The following is a 22,760-nucleotide window of genomic DNA, read 5'->3' as shown; positions in this document are numbered from 1 at the left end:
GTTAGTAGTGAAGTAAGTTCAGTCTGTTTCAGCTTATAGACTGAGATGCCATTTTTTATGAGGACCATTGTTAGTGATTAATCAGCTAATCTCCAAGTTACAGGCTAGTGACCTGTCAGGGTTTAGAAATGGTATTCCCCAGTTTACTGTTCCCACTAAATACTAAAGATCCTTGTGTCACTCGTTTCATTTCTTCCAACTCTCTTACAGTGGGACTGGAGAGGAGAATTAGAGACACAGAGGGTGAAGATCATTGGCTGAGATAAGAACAGTTTACTGGGAACAGCAGTTAATTGAGAAGACCAACAGTAATAACAGAGTGTGTAAGATAGGTGATTGGTCACTGCAGAACCCAGCACCTGATCTCACAGTCCTACAAAACAGCAGTCCCACAAACAACACCCCTCTGAACAGCACTCCTCTCCCCTTCATGGCTCCAGGTGGTATCACATAACCCGTGGCCTCATCCCTCCTGGCTGCTGCAAAAGTTAACCTTCTCCTTGCTGAAACTAAGTCATGACCCAACCAAGTGCCAAGGAACATGGTGGAGCATGGAGAATATCTTACTGCATGACATACTAGATCTTGCTAGTAGTTGTTGCTTGCCAGTAGTTAAAGGTCCCAGTGTAAAATCGTGAAAATAAGGAAGATAAACTTTGTGGCTTGCAGAATTGTACTGTGATTAAGTAAAATAATTTTACAGATTCATTTGGAGAAATTTTTTCTTCACTTTCTATTTAACTGTCATGTATAGTCTTTGGGTGCTGTTATGCAACATGCTTATCCTTCAAACTGTCATACCTCAGGAGTAATCATTATACATTATTCATTTCTTCTCTCTCAGGGTAGAACTGAGAACATGTGTGTAGAATCTTCTGGTGGAAAATTTTATTTTCTTGAAAGGAAATTGTTGTAAAAACATGAAGCACAAATCCTCACTATATACTGCATTTGATAATGTTTCTCTTTTAATGCAAAACAGGTGTTTAACCTATGGGAAAAGATGAGGTGTGCATTAAAACAGAACAGACAAGAAACTAACAGTTGATGTTTTGAAGTTCTCGTGCTTTGCTATTTCAGAATAAAATTTCTGTTTATTTGAAGTTTTCTGAAAGTAAATGGGATCTTAGAATTGCTGGAAGCTGAGGACAATTAGCCAGGCTAGAGGAGGGGGAGTCTCTGTTAAGTCAATTCATCTAGCCATGATAGGTGCCCCTCATCACTAGTGTTATGATCAGTCCTTGATGATAGCATTTCATAGTCCTTGATGATAGCATTTCATAATTGGACTATAAACCTTGATTAAGTAGCCTTTTGATCGAGGTTCCAGCTTTAATAATGGAAAATCTCATCAAGAAAGTTTTGTCAGACTGCCAAAAATTGTCTTTTTGTTAAACTCTTCTAATCTGCTCATTATGTTATCACACTGTGTTACATAGTCTTGTCTGACAACCATAGGAAAGGCAATTCTTTGAGTAGTCATTGAAAGTGAGAAAGTGAAACAGAGGAATAAATAAAACCTAAACTCAGCTAGAATTCCAGCTAAAAGATGTAAAAATAGTCCTTTTTCTATACCCTGGTATCAGTCACTGAACAGTATTGTTTACTGCTTAACTGGTGATTGAAGACCAGTGCTCCTCATTTTTATGATGTATAAGACTCTCATGGTCTCGAAACATTTAACCACAACGCTTAAGGAAAGCCTTCTCTCTGTTTTGAATTATTGAAGTACCAGACAATGAGCTCACAAATGAAATTAAGTTCTGAAGCATTATGCAACTGCTTCTAGTGCTTTTATGTAAATTACTGATCACAGTGACTCAGATATTCCCTTACAATCCAAAGTCAACAATAAAAGGGATACAAACTTTCCTGAATTTCTTTTATATTGAGAGTTAGATGTGAAGGGTTTTGTCAGATTTTCTTTTTCCCAGAGTAGGTGTTTTTTCTAAGTATGTGTCTATATTTTGAGGTTTTGAACTTAGCAGGGGAGAATTTGCAGCTACAGTAGGCTAGTTTTGATGTGGTAAAATGATAAACCAGTTTCAAGTTGCGTGCATGTATACCTGTACAACTTGAGAGCACAAATAAATTTTTTTCTGTACTTTTCACTTTTCAGACGTTATAGGTATTAGCAGAAAGTTGAAGAATGGATCCATGTTACATATGTGGTAATTGATTTTACCAGGTGATTTCACACTTAGTCAGCAGGAGCCACACGGGGAGGGAGCGAGCGGGCGGACCTGCGCCGCCCTGAGCCGAGGGCGGCCCCAAGCCACGGGTGGCCCCACGCCACCCTGAACTGCAGGTGGCCCTGCACCGCCCTGAGCCATGGGCGACCCCAAGCAGACCCGAGCCGCCCCAAGCCATGGGCGGCCCCCACTGCCCTGAACCATGGTAGCCGCAAACCACGGCCACCCTGAGCCCCACCTCACCAGCCGGGGGTGGGCGGGAGTGCCAGGGTCCATGCACGGGGAGGACACTTGGGGCTGCGTTTAAAGGCTACACCAATCTGTGAAAAATGTTTGCAAATTGAGTACGTGCCAGTAAACTCCACAATCATGGGATTCTGTTACTAATTCATTACTTTGTTGCACGTGGCACAGATCTTCCCTGCAAAAAAAGAAGTATGCCTTATAGTCCGGTGCGCCTTATAGAATGTACAAAGTTGCGGAATTTGCTGACTCCCAGAGGTGCACCTTATAATCCGGTGCGCCTTATAGTCAGGAAATTACTGTACTGCGGGAGCTGTCGAAGGAGCTCACTGAGCTGTTCTCCATGATTGGTCATCAGTCCTGGCTCACCAGGGAGATCAGAGATGAATGGAAGTTGACCTGTGACACCCATCCCCAAGAAGGGTTGTAAGAAAGTTCCAAGGAACTTCAGTCCGTTCAGCCTGACCTCGGTATAACCAGCACAGTTATAAACAGATCATCTTGAGTGTGATCACACGACACATACAGGACAACAAAGGGGTCAGGCCTAGGCAGCAGGGGTTTAGGAAATGTAAGTCCTGCTTGACCAACTTGATCTCCTTGTATGACCAACTGACCTGCCTAATGGATGATGGAAAGGCTGTGGATGTTGTCTGTACAGACTGCAACAAAGCCATTAATACGGTCTCCCATGTCATTCTCCCATAAAAGATGACAGCTCATAGCTTGGACAGGTGCCCTCTTCCCTGGATTGAAAACCTGACTGGATGTCCAGGTCCAGAATGTGACGGTGAATGATACTCCATCCAATTGGCATCCGGTCACTAGTGGTGTTCCCAAGGCTCACTGTTAGGCCCAGTCCTGCTTAATATCTTTATTGATGATTTGGATGAGTATGAAGTGGGTAAATTTTTGGATGATGCCAGGTTGGATGCATGTTGATCTGCTGAAGGGCAGGCAGGCTCTGCAGAGTGATCTGGACAAGTTAGATTGATAATCTAAGGCCAACTGTGGGTTCAGCCAGGCCAAGTGACAAGTCCTGCACTTTGGTCAAAACACCCCCATGCACCACTACAGGCTGAGGACAGAGTGGCTGGAAAGTGGCCCAGGGAAAAAGACCTGGGGCTGCTGGTTGACAGCCAGCTAAACATGAACCACCAGTGTGGCCAGGTGCCGAAGAAGGCCAATGGCATCCTGGCCTGTGTCAAGAATAGTGGCCAGCAGGACTAGGAAAGTGACTGTCCCCCTGTACTTGGCCCTGGTGATGCGGCATTTGGAGTTCTATTTCCAATCTGGGCTCCTCACTTCAAGAAAGACATTGAGGTGCTGCAACCTGTCCAGAAAAGGGCAACGGAGCTGATGAAGCGTCTAGAGCGTTAAGTCCCATGAGGAGCTGCTGAGAGTGGGGGTCTTTCGCTGGGAGAAAAGGAGGCTCAGGGGAGACCTTATTGCTCTCTACTATTGCCTGAAAGGAGGTCATAGTAAGGTGGGGTTTGGCTTCTTCTCTGAGGCAACCAGTAACAGGATGAGAGGACCTAGCCCGAGATTGCACCGGGGAGGTTCAGGGTGGACATCCAAAAGAATTTCTTCACTCAAAGGGTTGTTAAACATTGGAACAGGCTGCCTAGAGGGGTGGTTGAGTCACTTTCCCCAGAGGCATTCAAGAAATAGCTGGACGTGGCACTTAATGCTGTGATCTAGTTTACGTGGTGGTCATCAGTCAAAGGTTGACTCACCTGTCCTGAAAGTCTTTTCCAACTTTAATGGTTCTGTGATTCTGTGAAATAACATAGACATTAGTTTAAGTAATGATTCTATGTTTTACATTTGTCACCAAAACAGTGTTGATAATGCATATTTTAGATACTGCTCTGCTGAGCTGTGCTTACACAGCACCAAGACCGTCTCTGTTTCTCACACTGCCCTCTCGTTTAAAAGGGGGCTGGTCAGGGACAAGAGGCTCCAAAGTGATACAGCTGGGACAACAAATTTCAACAGATCAGACGTAACCCATGACATGTAACAGTGTGTTCCATATTAAAGCTGGGGGGGGTTATTGCCAAAGTAAGTGTTAATTGCAGAGTGTTTGGGCATTAAATCTGCTTGTGGGACATGCTGAGTAATTGCCTATAGCTCACTTGACTGTGTTTTATTTCTTCCTTTATTTTTGAACTGCTTTTTATCTCAAATGACAAGTTTTTCTCTCATTTACTCTTTCAATTCTCCCACTAAATCCCAATGGGAAGGAGGCAGCTAGTGACTAGGTGGGAGTTAGCTGTCTGCCAGGGTCAATATCTCAGCTTTTTAAAAATATACTAATTATTAGGAGTTTAGTAACTAATAGCTTTGGAAGACTTCTTTATGGTAACAGATATCTGAAGCATTATTCCTGCTCAGGTTCGCTGTGAAGTTGACCACTGGAGCTGTGGTAGTATGAGCTATATTTTGCATATGTAGTAGACTTGTTCTGATATAAAGGTCCTACGGCCCAGTGGAGTATTCAAACATGGAGCTGTTGCAGACTTACTGGTCCCACAGTTGCTTTGCTGGTCTATTTCTCTTTGTAAATCATCACATAACTGACAGGGTAATGGAGGTGTAAAAAAAATTAAGATAAGTAGAAAACCAACTTTATTCCTTTGGTTCCTTTAATGCATATAATGTCAGATATTACATATAAAAATAGCAGATACATTCGTTAGAGGAATTTGTCAGATCTACAGATATATAGGATACTTCAAATACGTAGGAAACTATCTATCTCTAAAGCGGATCAAGGATCCATGAAAACCTTAGAAATCAACTTGGCAACTATAAGAACAAATAGATAGAAATCTTAAACCAAATAAATTACATCACTTCATTTCTTCATACTGAATTAAGTTGCGGTATCAAGTCTTCTATTTCACAAGGCAAACCTCTACCATAGGCAAGCAGTAATGAGGAAGAAAAAAGAAAATATTCTTGCTTCTCATCAAAATATTCCTGCCTCTTATGGCATAAATATAGTTACAGTAATTTCACGAATACAAACCGCAGCAATTTGACAAAAATTTTGGTGGAAACCCGGAAGTGCGGCTAATACTCAGGGGCGGCTAATATGTGAATAATTTTCTGACATTTACAACCCCAGACGTGCCAGCCAGGGCGCTGAGCCAAGCACCTGCCAGTAAAAGCCGGCATTCCGCGATTGTTACAGTGTTACTCTGTTGCCCTGGCTCCCTGCAGGCAGCACAGGGGGCGGGGAGAGAGGCAGGAGAGCTCTCTTTCCTCCTCTGCCGCAGCCCAGGGGAGAGATGGTGGGGGGCCCACGCCACCATTGCCGCGGCTCGGAGAGGACGGTGGGAGCCCGTGCCGCCATTGCCGCGGCCCGGGGAGTCGGGGGGGAAGCCCGCACCGCCATTGCCGCGGCCCAGGGAGGGGGGGCGAAGCCCGCGCTGCCATTGCCGCGGCTCGGGGAGTCGGGGGGGAAGCCCGCACCACCATTGCTGTGGCCCGGGGAGAGGGGGGGAAGCCCGCGCCGCCATTGCCGCGGCTCGGGGAGCCGACGGGAGCCCCGCACAGCCATTGCCGCGGCTCGGGGAGGAGGCGGGGTGCTCTGTCCCTGCCCGCCGCGGCAGGAGCAGGCTGACTCCATCCTGGCCCGCCGCAGCAGGAGCGGGGAAACTCCGTCCCCACCCACCGCCGGCGCCACGGGCACGGGAAAGCTCCGTCCCCACCCGCCGCTGCTGCTGTAGGAGTGGGGGAAGCTCCGTCCCTGCCTACCACCGCGGGGCAGCGCCGACCCGGGGTGACCGAGCCCAGTGGCAGTGGTGGGCGGTGCCAAGCGGTGGGCGGCGCCGAGCCCAGTGACAGCGGCGGCGGCGGCCGGCTCCGAGCCCAGTGGCAGTGGTGGCGGCGACTGGCCCCGAGCCCAGTGGCAGCGGCGGCCAGCCCCAAGTGGCAGCGCCGGGCTGGGCCACCTGGCCCCGTCAGCAGCCCCTAGCGGGCCGAGCCTGCACAGCCTTAGCTCAGCCAGTAAACCCCGTCCTCCCACGGTTCTGTTACTAATTGGCAACTTTGTTGCATGCGGGTCCTCACTGCGAATGACAGAGCGGCTTATTTATGGACAAAAACCAACATGTTTGCAACACCCAGAGATGCGGCTTATACTCAGTGTGGCTTGTATTCGTGAATTTACTGTAAGTAGCTATTGCATGTTTGCAAGCAACAACAGTCCAAAGCTTTACTCCTGGCTTTGTTTACAGATGTTATATGGTGATTTGCTTACAGAACAAACAAAAGTGTGTAGAACTTAAATATTTGTTCTGAAAGTTATTTTTAAGATGTGGCTATTCTAGTAGAGCTGTTTCTTTTAGTCTCAGATTTGCAGTTCATGCTCTCGGTACCTCTTCAGTAGAATGATAATAGAAGTGTCTTCTTACAGCCAAAAAGCATTACTTTTTTAAGACTTTAGATGTTATAGTAAAAGTGATGAAATGATTGCAAGTGCAAAATCAAATTTGCCTGGTTTAGTTAATCACTTTTTCAAAAAACAACATGGCAAACTGCTTCACCTGCATCCATACATTCTTACTGTTCAGATAACATAGTGCAGCCAGTATATAGTAACCTTTCCCAACTACAAGAGTGTTCACTGTAGGTGGTACATTTGGAATTTTCAGCAGCAACTTCATTTAAACAAGCTTTATTCATTGTGTTCAAGACTGTGTTTTCTGAGGATATCTTGGGTAAATATGGGTGGACTTTTCTTGGAATAGCAAATACATGGCATAGCCAAAATAATAATTGTGTCATGTTCCAGTTTGTATTCCAAAGCTTTCATAGCCTGTTGAAAATTGTAACAGATCATTGACTTTGGATAGCTGTATATTCAGAAACACTAGTTGCAGTTAATTAGCAAAAGAAGAAATAAACCAGAAGATTAAATTATTAGGAACCATTCATAAAGTATACCGAGAGTTTCTAATTTGTGTAAAGCAACATTGGGAGTGAAAGCTAACTTGTTTTGCAATCTGAGGCCTTGTTCCCAAATTAGATTAATTTTATACTCAAAAGACCTTAACAAAACCTTAAACTATGCTCATTATCCCTGTTTTTTATGCAAATAATTACTCTGAGGCATTATTTTCCAAATGTAATCCTGAATATACTTATGTAAGGTAGAAATATTTCATTTTTGAGGTGAAAAGAGCAAATGAAAGTGAAGTAAAATATTGTTAAAATAGTGTAAGAAGCTGTCTCAAAAGATTTTTGCTCATTTAAATACACTTACATTTATATCTTTCCACTTAAATGAGAGTTTGTGTCAAACCTTACAAGAAAATTTGTTGGGGTTTTCTAAAAATAGAAGGCCAGCTATATACCCACCTTTATTCTTTCTTCTCCCCAAAGAAGCAAGATGCTTCTATTTTGTGGAAATACTGTGGATTTCAGCCAGAGAGATACCTGAAGTCCTGAATGACCTGATGTAGGTTACTTTACTGCTGTCATCTTCTGGCAGTATTAATATGTGAGAGAGAGCCAGTATCCCAAACAAGGAGGAGATGTACTGGGAAAGTGGTTTATTCTGTTCGTTATTTTTAGCAATTGCCTTGGAAAGTTTCAAGGATACCTTTATTGGGCAAGAGTACAGTGTTACACTGCTCTTATTCAAAGTTAAAAAATTAATGTCATTAGGATACTTCAAAATCTTCAGTTCTAGATTGTGTTCTAGTCACTGAGACTGTTGCAGACTGGAATAGAGAATTTAATTTTTGTATTCAAACAGTAATCCCAAGTACATTAACTTTTTAAAAAGTACGTCCATTTTATTTCTTGTGTAAAAATGTATTGTATAAAAATACATTCCTGATTTTGTCCTTTTCCCCTCACTAAGATGTATAATGTAGTTGTTCCCATTACCATTTTGATGTCCAAGATTTGAACTTGGGATTTTGTTTGTCCTTTTTTTCTGTGTGTCATGACCAAAGTGATAAAGCCATCTAATCTCAGAGATTAAGAATGAGAAAAGTGTAGACAGGTATTTGGTTCTTCCAAAGTGTTTGCGCTACAGAATCACAGGATTGACTACTTTGGAGAAGACCATTGACATCGAGTCCAACCTATGATCCATTCCCCATGGTCAAGTAGACCATGATACTGAATGCCATATCCAGTCTTTTCTTAAGCACCTCCAGAGATGGTGGCTCCACCACCTCCCTGTGCAGACCAATGCCCCACCACTCCTTTTGTGAAGAAACTTTTCCTAATGTCCTGCCTAAATCCCATCCCCCAGTGCACCTTAAGACTGTGTTGTCTTGTTCTGTTGCTGTTGCCTGGGGAAAGAGTCTGATCCCCACCTGGCTACACCCTCCTTTCAGGGAGTTGTAGAGAGTGACAAAGGCTCCCCTGAGCCTCCTTTTCTCCTCTATTCTTTAAGCTGTAGAGAAAGAGACTGCCAGAATTGTTGTAACCTCCTTGTTCTATGATTTTTCACCCTTTCTACAGTCTCTCAACCAACCTGCATTTGTTGATAAAAGGGGCTAGGGAACGCGCCGCGGCCGGCGAACCCGGCGGCGGGGCTAGGGAACGCGGCGCACCGCGGCCGGCGAGCCCGGCGGCGGGGCTAGGGAACGCGGCGCGCCGCGGCCGGCGAGCCCGCCGGCGGGGCTAGGGAACGCGCCGCGGCCGGCGAGCCCGCCGGCGGGGCTAGGGAACGCGGCGCGCCGCGGCCGGCGAGCCCGCCGGCGGGGCTAGGGAACGCGGCGCGCCGCGGCCGGCGAGCCCGCCGGCGGGGCTAGGGAACGCGGCAGCAGGGCGGTGCTGACGGGAGAGGGGGGCCAGCGAGCCCGGCGGCGGCGGCGGCAGTACCACCCGGCCAGCCCCGCCGAACCGTGGCGCTGAGCTGGGCCACCCGGCCCCGTCGGCAACCATGAGCGGGCCGAGCCTGCCTGGCCCCGCCCCGAGCCAGTAAAGCCCGCTATGCCGCGATCCTGTTACTAATTGGCCAATTTGTGAAAGCTGCGCACGGATTCTCGCGACGAACGAAAGTGCGGCTAATATTCGGGGTGCGGCTTATCTATTGACAAAGACAGCAACATTGTCGAGGCACCGGGGGTGCGGCTTATAATCCGTGCGGCTTGTATTCGTGAAACTACTGTAAATAAAATTGTAGAGGCATATTCCTTTCCTAGGCTTGTATCAGAACTTCACACTTGTGACAAATTAACTGCTAATAGCTAACAAATGCTAAGAGAGTGACAAGTCAGCATTGCTGTTACCCATGCTGTTAAGTTTAAAATTTGCGTGTCTGATGTGTGAAGTGTTCCATGTGTTTGTTTTAATGCTATCATCTTTGATTTTGTGAGAAATAGATATTTTCAAGTTGTTCTAAAAGCAATTTCCCATAATCATGCAAAAAGTCATTAGCCCTGGGGACATTGACTGGAGATCTTCCAGTCCTGTGTTGTAACCACATTACAACACTGTGATGCTGAGGAACAGTATCCTGCATGTGGTGGCACCCAGGTCTTTGGAATTTTTCTTGATATCTCACATTGAAGGTTTGTGTAACTTGTTTTTCATATTTACTCTGTCATCTTTCTCCACTGTTAATATCCAAATATCTCTCATTTGGGAAGTAGCTTTATTATTGCTATTTTTCAGCTTTAGCAGATTATGTTTTAAAGGCAAAAAATTGGTATTTTGCTTGCTTATGCTTTTAATGTGTGACAGTTCCTTTTTATATCTTTATTCAGATGTTCATAGAACAGTATCCCAATCTAGTGTCAAAGTGTTTTCTACCCTCCAGATTGTTAGAGAACATTTGTATATGAACTAAAATAATATTTTTTCAGCGCTTTATAAAACATTAATCTGGGATGCAATCTAGTGTATTTCTGATGATTACTGTTAAAGTATTTTTTTTCTCCAGCTGTTATTACACTGTAACCCTTCAGATACCACACTTCCTGCTGAGGATGTTTAAGACACAACTTTGAAAACATTTGAAAGTTTAAACAAAAAGAGTTTTGCAAAAAATAAATTCCAAATCAGTTATTTTCCTACAAATACCAATAGCTACCCAAATTTCCATTTTTTTCTCTTTCTATAGGATTGAAAATTGTTATAACATTTTAAGTTCTGTTATTCCTGCAACTGTCAATCTCCATCAAACACATAGTTTAGTTCATGTTACAGGTTACATCCATGTGATTCTACTCTAATTTATAATGACTAAGTTGGATTTTTATTTCTCACTGGTAATACTTAGGTGATAATACTTAGTTCTAATTTCATAGACTTTATGTATAGGAAATTTTCCCCTCTGGCAAAAAGGGCATCCCAAGAGATGTGAGCAGAACGGATTTTGTGCACATTACTCGGCCGGGGGGTAACCAGTGTGTTGGATGATACAGTGGAAATTGAATCTTTTTGACAGGGCCTTTTGCATGTAGCTACCAAAGTAACAGCTACGCATATACTCCATTTGGAGCCAAAGAGATATTTGAGCTGTTTGTTCCACCAGGCAGCCTCCCTCCTCCAGGTGTGGCTTCTATCCATTCACTTTCTCTACTGAAAGACCTTTCTCCCATCACTTCTTCCCAAACTTTCTACCCATAAGGGATTTCTTGGCAATGCAGTCTCCATCTGGGAAGCTGCAGTTTAACCGCATTCCTTTCACTAGACAGGGAATGATGTATTAATGAATTATATACCCTAAGCTGATGTCTGGAGGTAGTTCTACATTTCTAGAGTGTAGTGATATGTGCTTTGATGTTCGAGTGATAACACCTCAAAACTTGCATGTGACATCTAACAAAATCATAATGAAAAGAAGGGATGTTTGGATATAATGTCTTGTAAAACTTTAAGGATCAGTCTTTTAATTGAAATATTAAGACATTTTTCTCCAGATGTGTTTGCAAGCAAGTCTGTCAACCACGACCAGGAGAAGAGTGTCTGTGTACAGAACTGATCTCAGCTGGCCTCCTCTGAAGTGCTTGTTATGTAGTTTTCTATTTCTTCCTTTGACTTAAACTCCTTTCTTTTCAGCTACCCAAGCCTTATATTATCTTTCTGTCTACGTCTTATTAACTCCCCATCTCTTTTGCTGTCTGGTCTGAAACTCTGTATCTCCCCATCATAACACCTCTCTAAAGTTCCTTGTCTGCTCCATCTTGCTTGTGTCGCATTTCTGCAATGGAGCTGCCTAACTGCACAGCAATGAGGGCATGACTTATTAGTAGAAAACACCCTGTGAAACCTATGTTAAAGACAAAAACCACAAAACATAGCGGCAGCTTTCCTACCATGTGGATGGCCACCATCACCTTGTAGAGTGCATGGATCAGGCTAGGCAAAGCATCCCATTGTAACTTTGCACTGTGGGGAAGGGATGAGCAACCAGTGGACGTTTCATGTTTTCCTTCAGCAGCTTCTTGAAACTAAACAACTCAGCTCTGCTTCCAAGCACAGAGCATACCTCTGATGTGAAGGGTGCTTCTGACATTTTGATTGTTCTCAGAAAGTCAAGGAGGCTTGCAAGGTTGGGCCGAGGCAAGACCAAGATGTGCCTAAGCTTTGAACATACCTGGCATACTGTCTTATCCTGACCTATAAACAGCAGTGTGGGCATTAGTGCAACCTCATCTTCCTCATGGTATATTGTGTGAGCTGGAGGTTGGATGGACATACATATATGAGCAATAGGAGTGGTTGTTAGAGAATTCTGGTTTAAATGTAGGATTTTGTTCAAAATTAAGAACGAATATCTAAGACTCCTTTCTGCTGCTGAGTAATGTATCATTGCTGTATGTGTTTATTTGTTTATTACAAACCGTGAGTGTTTCCAGTAGGCATGAAGAGTTTAAAGTCATTGTGGTAATGTTGAAACATGTTCAGAGGAATATGGGTAACATGGGTATAAAATACTGTGAGGAGTTAAATAGTGCAAGACATGGTGGATAGTTGTTCATTTAGCACCTGAGGATAAGCAAAATCAAAGCCTTTAATCACAATGGTTTGTGCTTACTTGGAAAAATGTTTGTCTGACTGCAGGCATGGAACCCGTTGTGCTGGAGAAGTGGCGGCCACGGCAAACAACTCACACTGCACAGTAGGAATCGCCTTTAATGCCAAGATTGGAGGTATGTGAAACAATCTCCCACAGAAAAACCATGAAACCAAAGAGCCGTTTGTGCTGAATGGTGCACTCCGACCTTTCTCAACAAGAGGAGGTTTGTATGAACAAGCCTCGCTGTGTCACTAGTAAAGCTCAGTTGTAGAGTGTTCGTTCAATATCAATACTGAAGGAGTTTCTGCAGTGCTCTCTGGAATACTGCCTCTCAGTACACATCAAAAAATAGAAAGTCAAACTTTTGATGAAAACATGACCCTAGAATTAAGACACTGGGGATTCAGAGCTCTTAAGTGATGAACTTCAACAAACCATAAGTAAAAGTACACATCAGTAATACTGCCTTGCATATTGATCCCAAATGAAATGCTCTCAAAACATAATGCACTTTTTTGTTGTTTATGTGTTGTTGGTGAGAATATTCTTTTGATCCCTATGGGTAATAAGATTATTGCCTGAAAATCAGTGTTTGATCACATATTTTTTGGTCATTTAGCCGCGAGTTTCAGGTGTTTTCTGTAAATTCTTAGTCATTGGTGGTTCAATTGATGTCTTTAGCTTGTGCCAATGATTATCAATATGTCATCTGCATGTCTCCTGGGATGTAGCCTGCCTGTGACAGATTATAATACTTCTAGTAAAGTTTATTCTGAACTTTTGATTAAGTCTTGGGGTTGGTATATTGCCTTTCGGCTGAAAGACTTTTAGCTCAAACTCACGAATTGTTGCCTTTTGAAATAGATCCTAAAATAGAGCCCATATGTGAAAACAAAAACATGTTTACCTATTTGTACATCAGAAGACAGTTCAAAAATATGAACAGGCAGAATTGAGACTATGTTTCCATTATTGAAAATACTTTCTTTGCTGGATTAGTACAAGTTTGATCCAAACCAAATGTGAACACAGGTGCATTTCAAATTACACAAAGCATACAATATCATCCTCATATTAGCTTTCTGTTTTCCTGCTGGGTAAACAAAATTAGGGCAGATAATACCACATCCAGGATAAGGTTACAGTGATGCAGAAAAAAAAAATCTCCTCAGGTGAAGAGCCTTTCTGCACAAAGCTACTGTTTCAGAGTGGTTTAGAAAACCAGAACTGGACACGTGAGGGAGTTTGTGACAGATAAACAGGTTGTCTCATGTGAACATGGCATTTAACTGTGTACCAGGAGTTATGATATCAGCTCGCTTGCGTTGTCAACCAGAGTCAGAAGAGAGTTAATGCACTGATGGAAATAAGAGATGCCTTCTGGAGAAGTTTAACTTATAAGTGGAATAGTCACACTACCTGCAATAGCTTTGACATGGCTCTGAAAAATTAGAAGAAGTAGTGGCTTCTTAATAGTTTATTAATTATTAAGCATTAGGAATGTGCAATAATACAAAAGACCCTCCAGGCATATTAGCTGATTCACAGTCTTTTCTAAATATAATGTAAAAACCGATTCAGATGGACACAGTATGCGGGTAACAGAAACAGTAAAGACAGGATGCATGTGCCTTTTTAAAATTTTTTCTTAAAAGAAAGCTGGAAATTAGCAACAGTCTATAAACTTCACTTGAGGTGCCACCTTTTAAAAGGATCACCATTTGGAAATAAGACTTCAGGAAGCTCAACAAATAATCTGCAGAAAGTCAGAGTTAAGAGGAAGTTCCAGGGAAGCTTCCTCTTCTACTAGGTGAATATGTTTAAGAATTTTGCAGCTACTGACCTCTACTTGGCTCACCTTGTTCCTTTACCTCAGAACAGCTATAAGCTACATTTGTGAATATACAGTGGTTGTGTTCCCTCTCTACAGGTCAGATAGAGTGTAAAAATTTTGAATCATATCATACTGAACTAGTATTCAGCTCACTTGTTTTTCAGGGATTTAAAGGCCCTCCTGGGGTATTCTTGGAGGAGAAACTAGAGTTGAGGTAAAGCAATTACATTCTCCTTATATAGAGGAGCACCTGCTTACAATAATGTTGGATTTGCTCCACCAAGATAAGTATCTTTTACTTCAAACCAGAAAGCATTTCTGGACACATAAGGGATACTAAAGATACCAACCAAAAGAGGAAAAAAGGGATACTAAGGATATCAAGCAAAAGGGAAAAAAATTGTCTCCGTCAATGTGCATAAAATACTGGCAGTTGAACAAATCCAGTTCATGATCTTTCTGATGGGAAGTTGTTAACAAGATATCCATTAATAATGCTAATTTTCTTTGTAATGTGTTTCAACTCTCTGTCTCATTTCCAAACATATAAGAACCTCGGATGACCAACTTTCTTAGAAAGTCTGCGCCTTCTTTTAAAATGGTGTAAATGGAGATGTAACACATAGAAAAGAAAATTTTAGTACAATAGTAATTTGGGTCTTCCGGTTTTTTTGCAGGTTATGACAAGTTTCTTATAAAAATTATACAAGTTTCTGTAGCTAAGCTACAGGTACCTCTCACTAAAAGACAAACCAGTGTAAACAAAGGGATTGATCCTTTTTTTTTAAGCTCTGCAATAATCACACAAGACAAATTAACACGTACATTGCTTGTGAGACTTTTTATAGGAAGGCTTGGTTAGCTTGCTGTTATTTTTGCAAGCTGATTGTGGAAATTGTAAAACATCTGTGGGAATTTGGGTGTTTAGTTACTTGGCTGGGCTCAAGTCCTGATGGGAAAACAGTTACACTGAATTATGGCACAACAGATGTATATTGTCTTCAGCTGATGAGGATTAGTTCAGCTGTTTCTTTAAATCGGATGTTGAATAAAAAAAAGCATTTTAAAAGAAAACTTCCTTTCAACTCAATTTTGCATGTTTCCTGTGTTTCTTTGAAAATTTGTTCTAAGTAAAAAGCCACTTACATTTTGCAATTACTGCAAATGTTAAAAAAAGTTTATAGGGCTCTGAAGTCTTGAAACAGCCTGCAAACACAGTCTGCTAATTACCTTTTGAATAACTTTTGTTGTCCTATCACCTCATGCCAAATGCATTTGGAGGCTGTGTGATCAGCAGACTTAACCACTGCAGACATTTGGCGGGGGTGGGGAGGGGCGAGGGAAGGCAGGGAATAGCAAGGCAGGAAGAAAGAAAGGACCAGTATTTTCATTGCAAGTATGTCTGTTGTTCAAAGTCATCTTGCACATTATTACAGAATTACAGACTCATTTAGGTTGGATAAGGCCAAGGTCATCAAGTCCAACCTTTGGCTGATCACTGTCGCCTTGTACACTAGACCACAGCAGTAAGTGCCATATCCTGTTTTCTCTTGAATGCCTCCAGGGATGGTGATTCCACCACCTCCCTGAGCAATCTGCTTCACTGCTTAAACAACCCCTTCAGTGAAGAAATTCTTTTGGATGTCCACCCTGAACCTCCTCTGGTGCAATCTGGGGCTAGGTCCTCTCATCCTGTTACTGGTTGCCTTAGAGAAGAAGCCAAACCCCACCTTACTATGACCTCCTTTCAGGCAATAGTAGAGAGCAATAAGGTCTCCCCTGAGCCTCCTTTTCTCCCAGCGAAAGACCCCCACTCTCAGCAGCTCCTCATGGGACTTATGCTCTAGACGTTTCATCAGCTCCGTTGCCCTTTTCTGGACAGGTTGCAGCACCTCAATGTCTTTCTTGAAGTGAGGAGCCCAGATTGGAAATAGAACTCCAAATGCCACATCACCAGGGCCAAGTACATTAATGTCATGACTATAAGGCCCACCCTTTTGACTAAAATTTTGGCCCGAACCCGGAAGTGCCCCTTATAGTCCGGTGTGCTTTATATAATGGACAAAGTTGCGAAAATTGCCAACGTGGAAGTGTGAACTGCAATGGGGGAGCAGTGCTGCGGGAGCACCAAGTCGCGAGGGGAGCAGGCGACTGCGGCCGGTGGAAACCACATGGGGAGGGTGCCAGCCTCGGCTGCCGCACAGGGACAGCGGGAGGCAACGCTGGGGAAGGAGGGAGTCGCTGGCCCATCACAAGCAGCGTGGGGAAGGGGGGAGCCGCTACCGCCACCAGCCCGGCGCAAGTGATGCGGGGAAGGAGGGAGGGAACTGCCACCGCTGGCCTGGCTTGAGCGGCGTGGGGAAGGAGGCAGGGAGCCGCCGCCGCCAGCCCAGCGCAAACAGCACGGGGAAGGAGGGATCGGGTGGCCACAGAAGCCACATGCCACGGCCTCCTCGAGCCGCCCCGGACCGCAGGCAGCCCTGAACAGCCGCATGCAGGGGCCGCCCTGAGCTGTGCCTCACCAGCTGGCGCAGGGGGCGGGCGGGAGTGCCGAGGCTCGCGGCACAGGGAGGGCACCTGGGGCTGCATTTAAAGGCTATGCCAATCTGTGAAAAATGTTTGCAAATTGAGCACATGCCAGTAAACCCTGCTATTGCACGATTCCATTACTATTTTATTACTTTGTTCCGTGCAGCGCAGCTCCTCACTGCACAAAAAAAGTGCGCCTTATAGTCTGGTGCGCCTTATGTAATGTACGAAGTTGTGAAATTGGCTGGCTCCCGGAGGTGCACCTTATGATCCTGTGCACCTTATAGTCGTGAAATTACTGTACAGGGGGATAGTCACTTTCCTAGTCCTGCTGGCCACTATTCTTTACACAGGCCGGGATGCCATTGGCTTTGTTGGGCACCTGGCCAAACTGATGGCTCATGTTTAGCTGGCTGTCAACCAGCAGCCACCTTTTCCCTGGGCCACTTTCCAGCCACTCTGTCCTCAGCCTGTAGTGGTGCATGGGGGTGTTTTGACCAAAGTGCAGGACTTGACACTTGGCCTGGTTAAACCTCACACAGCTGGCCTTGGCCAACAGCTTTGAGATATGTCTGTCCATTGTTAGCTGCAGAGAACAACACCTGAGTCACGACCTTGTCTGTGTTGCTTTAAAAGTAGACAATTTCATCATTACAAAAAATAAATAAAAAGTATTAATTACTTTAGGTGCCAGGAGCAGCATTTGAAGTTATTGGTTCATTGGTTGAATATAATATTTAGACTTGCTAACAAAGTTACAAAGGAAAACTTAATTTTCCATCTTTCAACAATAGTATACCTTATTGTCTTTATTCAGAATTAGAGAGATATTTTATTATGCTTTGAATTAATTGAACATACAACATCATTAATTTTCTGTGATTATGCAGAAGAAAATAAAATACTAGAATCCCAGAGTTGGTTTAATGACTCTAAAGCAAGTTCATAGTGAGATCACAGTTTCTAGAAGTTTATTATCTCACAAAACATAGGCAACTTTTGTGTGAACTGAGAAGTACAATCACTTTTAATTTTTGTGTTAGAGTAAGGAAAAAAACGTCTTCTTTCAACAAAGCACTCCTTATGCCTCTTATTAATAGGAAGTTATGGGCTTGGTAAACACACAATTTTCTTTAATCTGAGCTCCTTAGTAAAATGCAATGTGTCTGTAATTAAAAATATGTCAATTTGGCTTATAAATAGGACTAACCTTCTAAAGGGGAAAGAGCATCTGACTTATAAATTGTGGAAGTGATAATCCCTCTATCATACAATTGTATTACATTTTTATTTAAAATTTAGCCTCCATTTGATCACATGGCACACTAGCTGTGTCTAGATCTTTTTTCTTGTTTAGGTTAAAATTGGCATTGGTGGTTTTCTCAGATTTAACCACTAGGTCTTACAGTTAGAAAAAACCAACTTCCATATTTTCTCAGTTTTCAGAGTTCAGTATACTATATTCAGTCTAGGAATCTTAAAATATCATTAAATGCTGGCAGATTGACTTGTCCAAAGCCACGTGAATGGATTCTTTTAACAGAAGAATTGCAGATTTTGCAAAAATTTCATCTGCAAGAGAAGGATGTTCACCATATTGTAATTCCAATGTTGAACAACATTGCATATTTGTTCATAACATCTTGTAATTGCTTTGCTACAGTGTGTGGTAATTGGTCTGTACACAAGAGAGTTCTCCCCAGTTTCTTCCTTGCAGCCTCATACAATGAAGGAATGATGCCAAGGTTATCTGTAGGGATCCTTTTATTACATCTGCTAATATGATCAAAACTGTGAAGGACTCAGGAAGTTGCTGTAGTTTCACTGCAATATAAAAGAAGAAAGAAAATCAATTGTTATCTCTAAGTGTCATAAAAAGATTTCAAATTCAAATAATGTTAAAAATTTTATTTAGCCTAAAACGTTGTTGTTGAAGTTTGTAGGCTGTACAGTGGATACATTACTTGTATGTAATTTTTAGAACTAGAAGAAGGATGAAAATATTAACATATTTTTATATTTTTTCCATTTAGAGACATTGGGAAAACAAATACCCAAACATTTGTAGTTGTTTTTGGCTTTTATTTTTGGGGTTTTTTTTTTTGGTTGTTGATTGTTTTTATTTTTTTCTTCTTCTTTAATAGCAGTAGTAATTATTGTATTTATTCAGTGTCATAGACAACAATTTTCTCAGGGGGGTGGGAAGAAACATTTTGAGTTTGTCTGCACAGTTAATTGTATTTTTCAATCTGAAGGTGTACGGATGCTGGATGGAGATGTAACAGATATGGTAGAGGCAAAGTCTCTAAGCCTTAACCCCCAGCACATCCACATTTACAGTGCCAGCTGGGGGCCTGATGACGATGGTAAGACTGTGGATGGACCTGCTTCTCTCGCACGTCAGGCCTTTGAGAACGGCATCAGAATGGTAGGTTGGCATCAAAGTGCATCCCATGGTTCTGTTACCATTTACAACTGATCTCAGAGAACTTATAATACTGTGGTGAAGGGGACACTAATGGAACTCCAAGGTTTTGCTCAAGAGAGTTTTATGTTCAGACACATATATGTGTTTGTTTAAATGCTATATTTCATGTAGGGAAGACAATTGCGAAAAGTTCAGCCTGAATTTCTGTACCAGAATGACTTGGTCATTTTCTCATTGGAATCTCAAGTTCTCAAACTGGGGGATAAATATGTGGAATAACTTGGCAAGAGCACAGATCTTGCCTACAAACATTATTGTTCCACTGTTATTATTGTTATAGTAGTAATAATACAGAGCCCAGGTCAATTTCATTTTACCAGCACATTGGTCTGTATGTAAAATAAGCACCAGTCTATAGCAAAAACATAACATTTAATTTTCTGAGGTAGGCTTTTTCTGATAACAATACAGAAAGTAGTTCAGTATATATTTTTGAGAAATAATAGAAGTAATATTTGATACAAGTCAAATTTTTATTTTTGCAATTTAACTTTTATGTTATTTTATCACACTTTTCTGCCTGAAGTTGCTCATGAAGAATTGAATGGATCTAAGTATTTCCATGTATTTGAATATTTTATCTGTCTCTGACTACGAAAGCTTCTTCATTTCTACTCACAAAATAGAAGTTCTTTTTAAAACTTACATAAAAATATACTGATAAGAAATACAAAGCATTTAAGGTTAATCTCTAATTTTCATTCTTAAAAATATAATATAGACTTAAAAGATTGTAAATGCATGTTGGAATTACCACCTTCCCAGTTTGACTGTTTCCAGACTAAGAATTACTTCAAGATGAATCTGTTCTCTTTAATAAACCATGTCTTTCTGTATTCAGGTAAAGATACTTTTTCTGTATTTCCTTACACTGCCAAAAGCTGTGTCATTTTAAAAGATGAGACAAATGGAAGAAGAAAAGATTAATTTTCTGTGACAAAATATCCCAGAAATGGGCTCATTGTTCAAGGTTGTGATCACATACTCAGCCAAACATAGATTTCCCTAAGGAGTCTCAATAATTGTGCAACAGTAATAGGCAGACAAAAATGCTTATTATGTTGTGTACAGATCTTTACTCTCCTTTTTGATAAATATGGAACAGGACAACAGTTGTTGTTGTAACATCTAGGATCACGTCTGGGGAGTAAATTAAAGTAACATTGTATCTTGGTTTAAGAAAATTAAAGGGGGCAGGCACTCCAAAATTACTTGTCTCCCTTTTTACTTTTAACCACTATTCATTCACCAATAAGGAAAGACGAATGCAAGAAGACGTAAGTGAAAAAATATTAGTTTAAAACAGCCATTAAAAACTGAAACAGGAGCAGTAAAAAAATAATGGTAGTTATAATGTTGCTGAATTTAATGGATTCCTCATGGATTCCTCAAAAACAAAGAAAAGCAAAAAGAGCAGAAAACCCCTCCCCCAAGATGGCACTCCCCATGGATGACTGTGTGTGGAGAGATAAAGGGAAAATGCCAGACAACTCTTTCCCCCAGGATGACTCCCTCTACTGACGACCTGGGGTGGGGAGAGAACAAAGAGAGAAAAACAATGCAGCAACCAAACCTCTACAATTAAAAATCTCCCTCTTCCCCCCAGATATCAAGCAAGAGAGAACAAGAACAAAGCAGAAGGAAAACCTAGAATCCCAGGAGACTCTTAACTGGGTCAATAGCTGGAACTCATGGAGAGATTTTGCATTCTCTTTGGCAAAAATAGTGGCAGCGTGCTCGGACAACTTGGATTCCATGTCCTGCTGCTTTGACCAGGCACTGTTGCCAGACTGGGGTGATCGTATGGAGCAGGGGCTGTTCTGTTTTTTTTGCTTGGTGGTACAGCTGCTGTCTGCCTTGTGCTACCTCAGCTCGCCCAGCAAGAGCAAAAGAGAACAAGCACTTGTTCCTGAATGTCCCCAACTTTAAAAAAAGACCAGGATATACCCCAACCTCGCTGTTCATTTTCTGGCTGCCAGGTTTCAAAGAGACAGTAACAACTTTGGGCACAGATAGATAAGGAATACAATAGCATTTTGGGTTACCCAGGAAAATTTGGCAAAACCTTTTCTGACATATACAAAGTTTGAAGATTGATATTCTTAATTTATTATGCAAGTACCCACACAATTGTATGTTAGAATTTTAGAATGGAACAACAAAGGGAAATGCCAAAAATTTTTAAAAACATCTGAAAAGGAAATTATGTCCGACTGGTTTTATTAGGAAAATCAAGGGTAGTGCTGAGTAATAACTTTGATTAGAGCATAATCAAACTCATTTATTATTTTAAATTTATTATAGTCATTGCGTAAAAATGAAATGGGTGCAAGAGCCATCCATTGTTGAGTTTTCTGAGAGATTGGATTCCATGGAAAAAGCAGCTGATTTATCTTAAGCACACATTGTTCCAATTAACAGCTTATACTGTGTGTTTCACAACTGTTATTATTTTAAAATCTGATGAGCTAATATGATTACATCCTGCAGAAAATAATAAAGATGACTGCGTAGCTTTTCTGTAGAATTACACAGAGACAATGCATGCCTTGAATTGAAGCAGACATATCTATTTAAAGAAAGGTTACTGAGGAATAAATGAATTAATGAAATAAACCTATTAAATACACCTAAAAATTCTGCCCAATTCTGCACCAAGTTAATGGAAGAGGAAAACAGTTTTTCAATCTGTCACAACTACTATGATTTTATGTCATCTTTAAGGGTATTTAATTTAATTTTACTAGATTTTTGTAATTGAGTTCAAAGAGAAGCCTTGAATACTTTACTATCAAACAATTTCTGTGCAAATATAGAACTCCCTTTATCTCATGCTTTCAGTTGAGAAGGTCCTTTTCATGAAAATAGTGTAGTTGTAACTGTAGAAAGTTCTAGGTGTTTATGTTTTAAATACTAAAAAAAAATAGTAATTTAAATTTAAATACTAATGCACTAGAACTTGTAGATGTAATTATATCAAGAAAAAATACATTGTAATCATGCAGAATTTACCTGGGGAGAAAAATCAAACAACTAGTGATATATCAAAAGTAACATATTCAAGGAAAGATTAGGTATGTAATGTCACATTTCACCCTGTGCTTGAGAACAAACAGGCTTAGACTGTGTGGAGTCTGGGACAAAATGGAGACCAGAAAAGCCTTCCCTGATTCGTAAATATAAAATCTAAGGACATTTTTAAGATGGCTGTTGGTGTTTCACAGTCAATGAGCACAGTGCTGTAAGTATTTTGTGGAGTTGAGCTTGCTGATTCATGGCTCCACCATGCAGCATTCAGGCTAGCTCATTTGTATCCTTACAAATAAGCTTGGCATTCAGCAATACTGTCAACATCATTTGGAAAGGAATGCATTTCAGATGTTTAGACTTGTTCTCTCACTGCTGTTTGGCAAAGACTTATTAATCAAATTTCTGGATATGTGACCGCTGTGGATGTTTTGCGTTGAAGGGTTTCAA

General features: G+C 41.7%; 1 protein-coding gene across 4 annotated transcripts in view; it reads left to right on the top strand.

Moving 5' to 3' along the window:
• PCSK5 (proprotein convertase subtilisin/kexin type 5) overlaps window positions 1-22,760 on the top strand; it is a 264,705-nt gene that overhangs the window by 102,026 nt on the left and 139,919 nt on the right. For all 4 annotated transcript variants that reach the window (XR_004420644.2, XM_033084735.2, XM_033084736.2 and 1 more), the window contains exons 6-7: window positions 12,477-12,565; window positions 19,051-19,223. Coding sequence is in view for 3 of the 4 variants with exons in the window: in XM_033084735.2 (XP_032940626.1) it covers window positions 12,477-12,565; window positions 19,051-19,223 (262 nt within the window). In the remaining variant the exon portion in view is untranslated. The remainder of the gene's footprint in view (window positions 1-12,476; window positions 12,566-19,050; window positions 19,224-22,760) is intronic.

Source organism: Catharus ustulatus, chromosome Z (assembly GCF_009819885.2).
Source record: "Catharus ustulatus isolate bCatUst1 chromosome Z, bCatUst1.pri.v2, whole genome shotgun sequence".
NCBI lineage: Eukaryota > Metazoa > Chordata > Aves > Passeriformes > Turdidae > Catharus > Catharus ustulatus.
The sequence above is the reverse complement of the archived record's forward strand: the minus strand, read 5'-3'. Positions and strand labels throughout refer to the sequence as shown.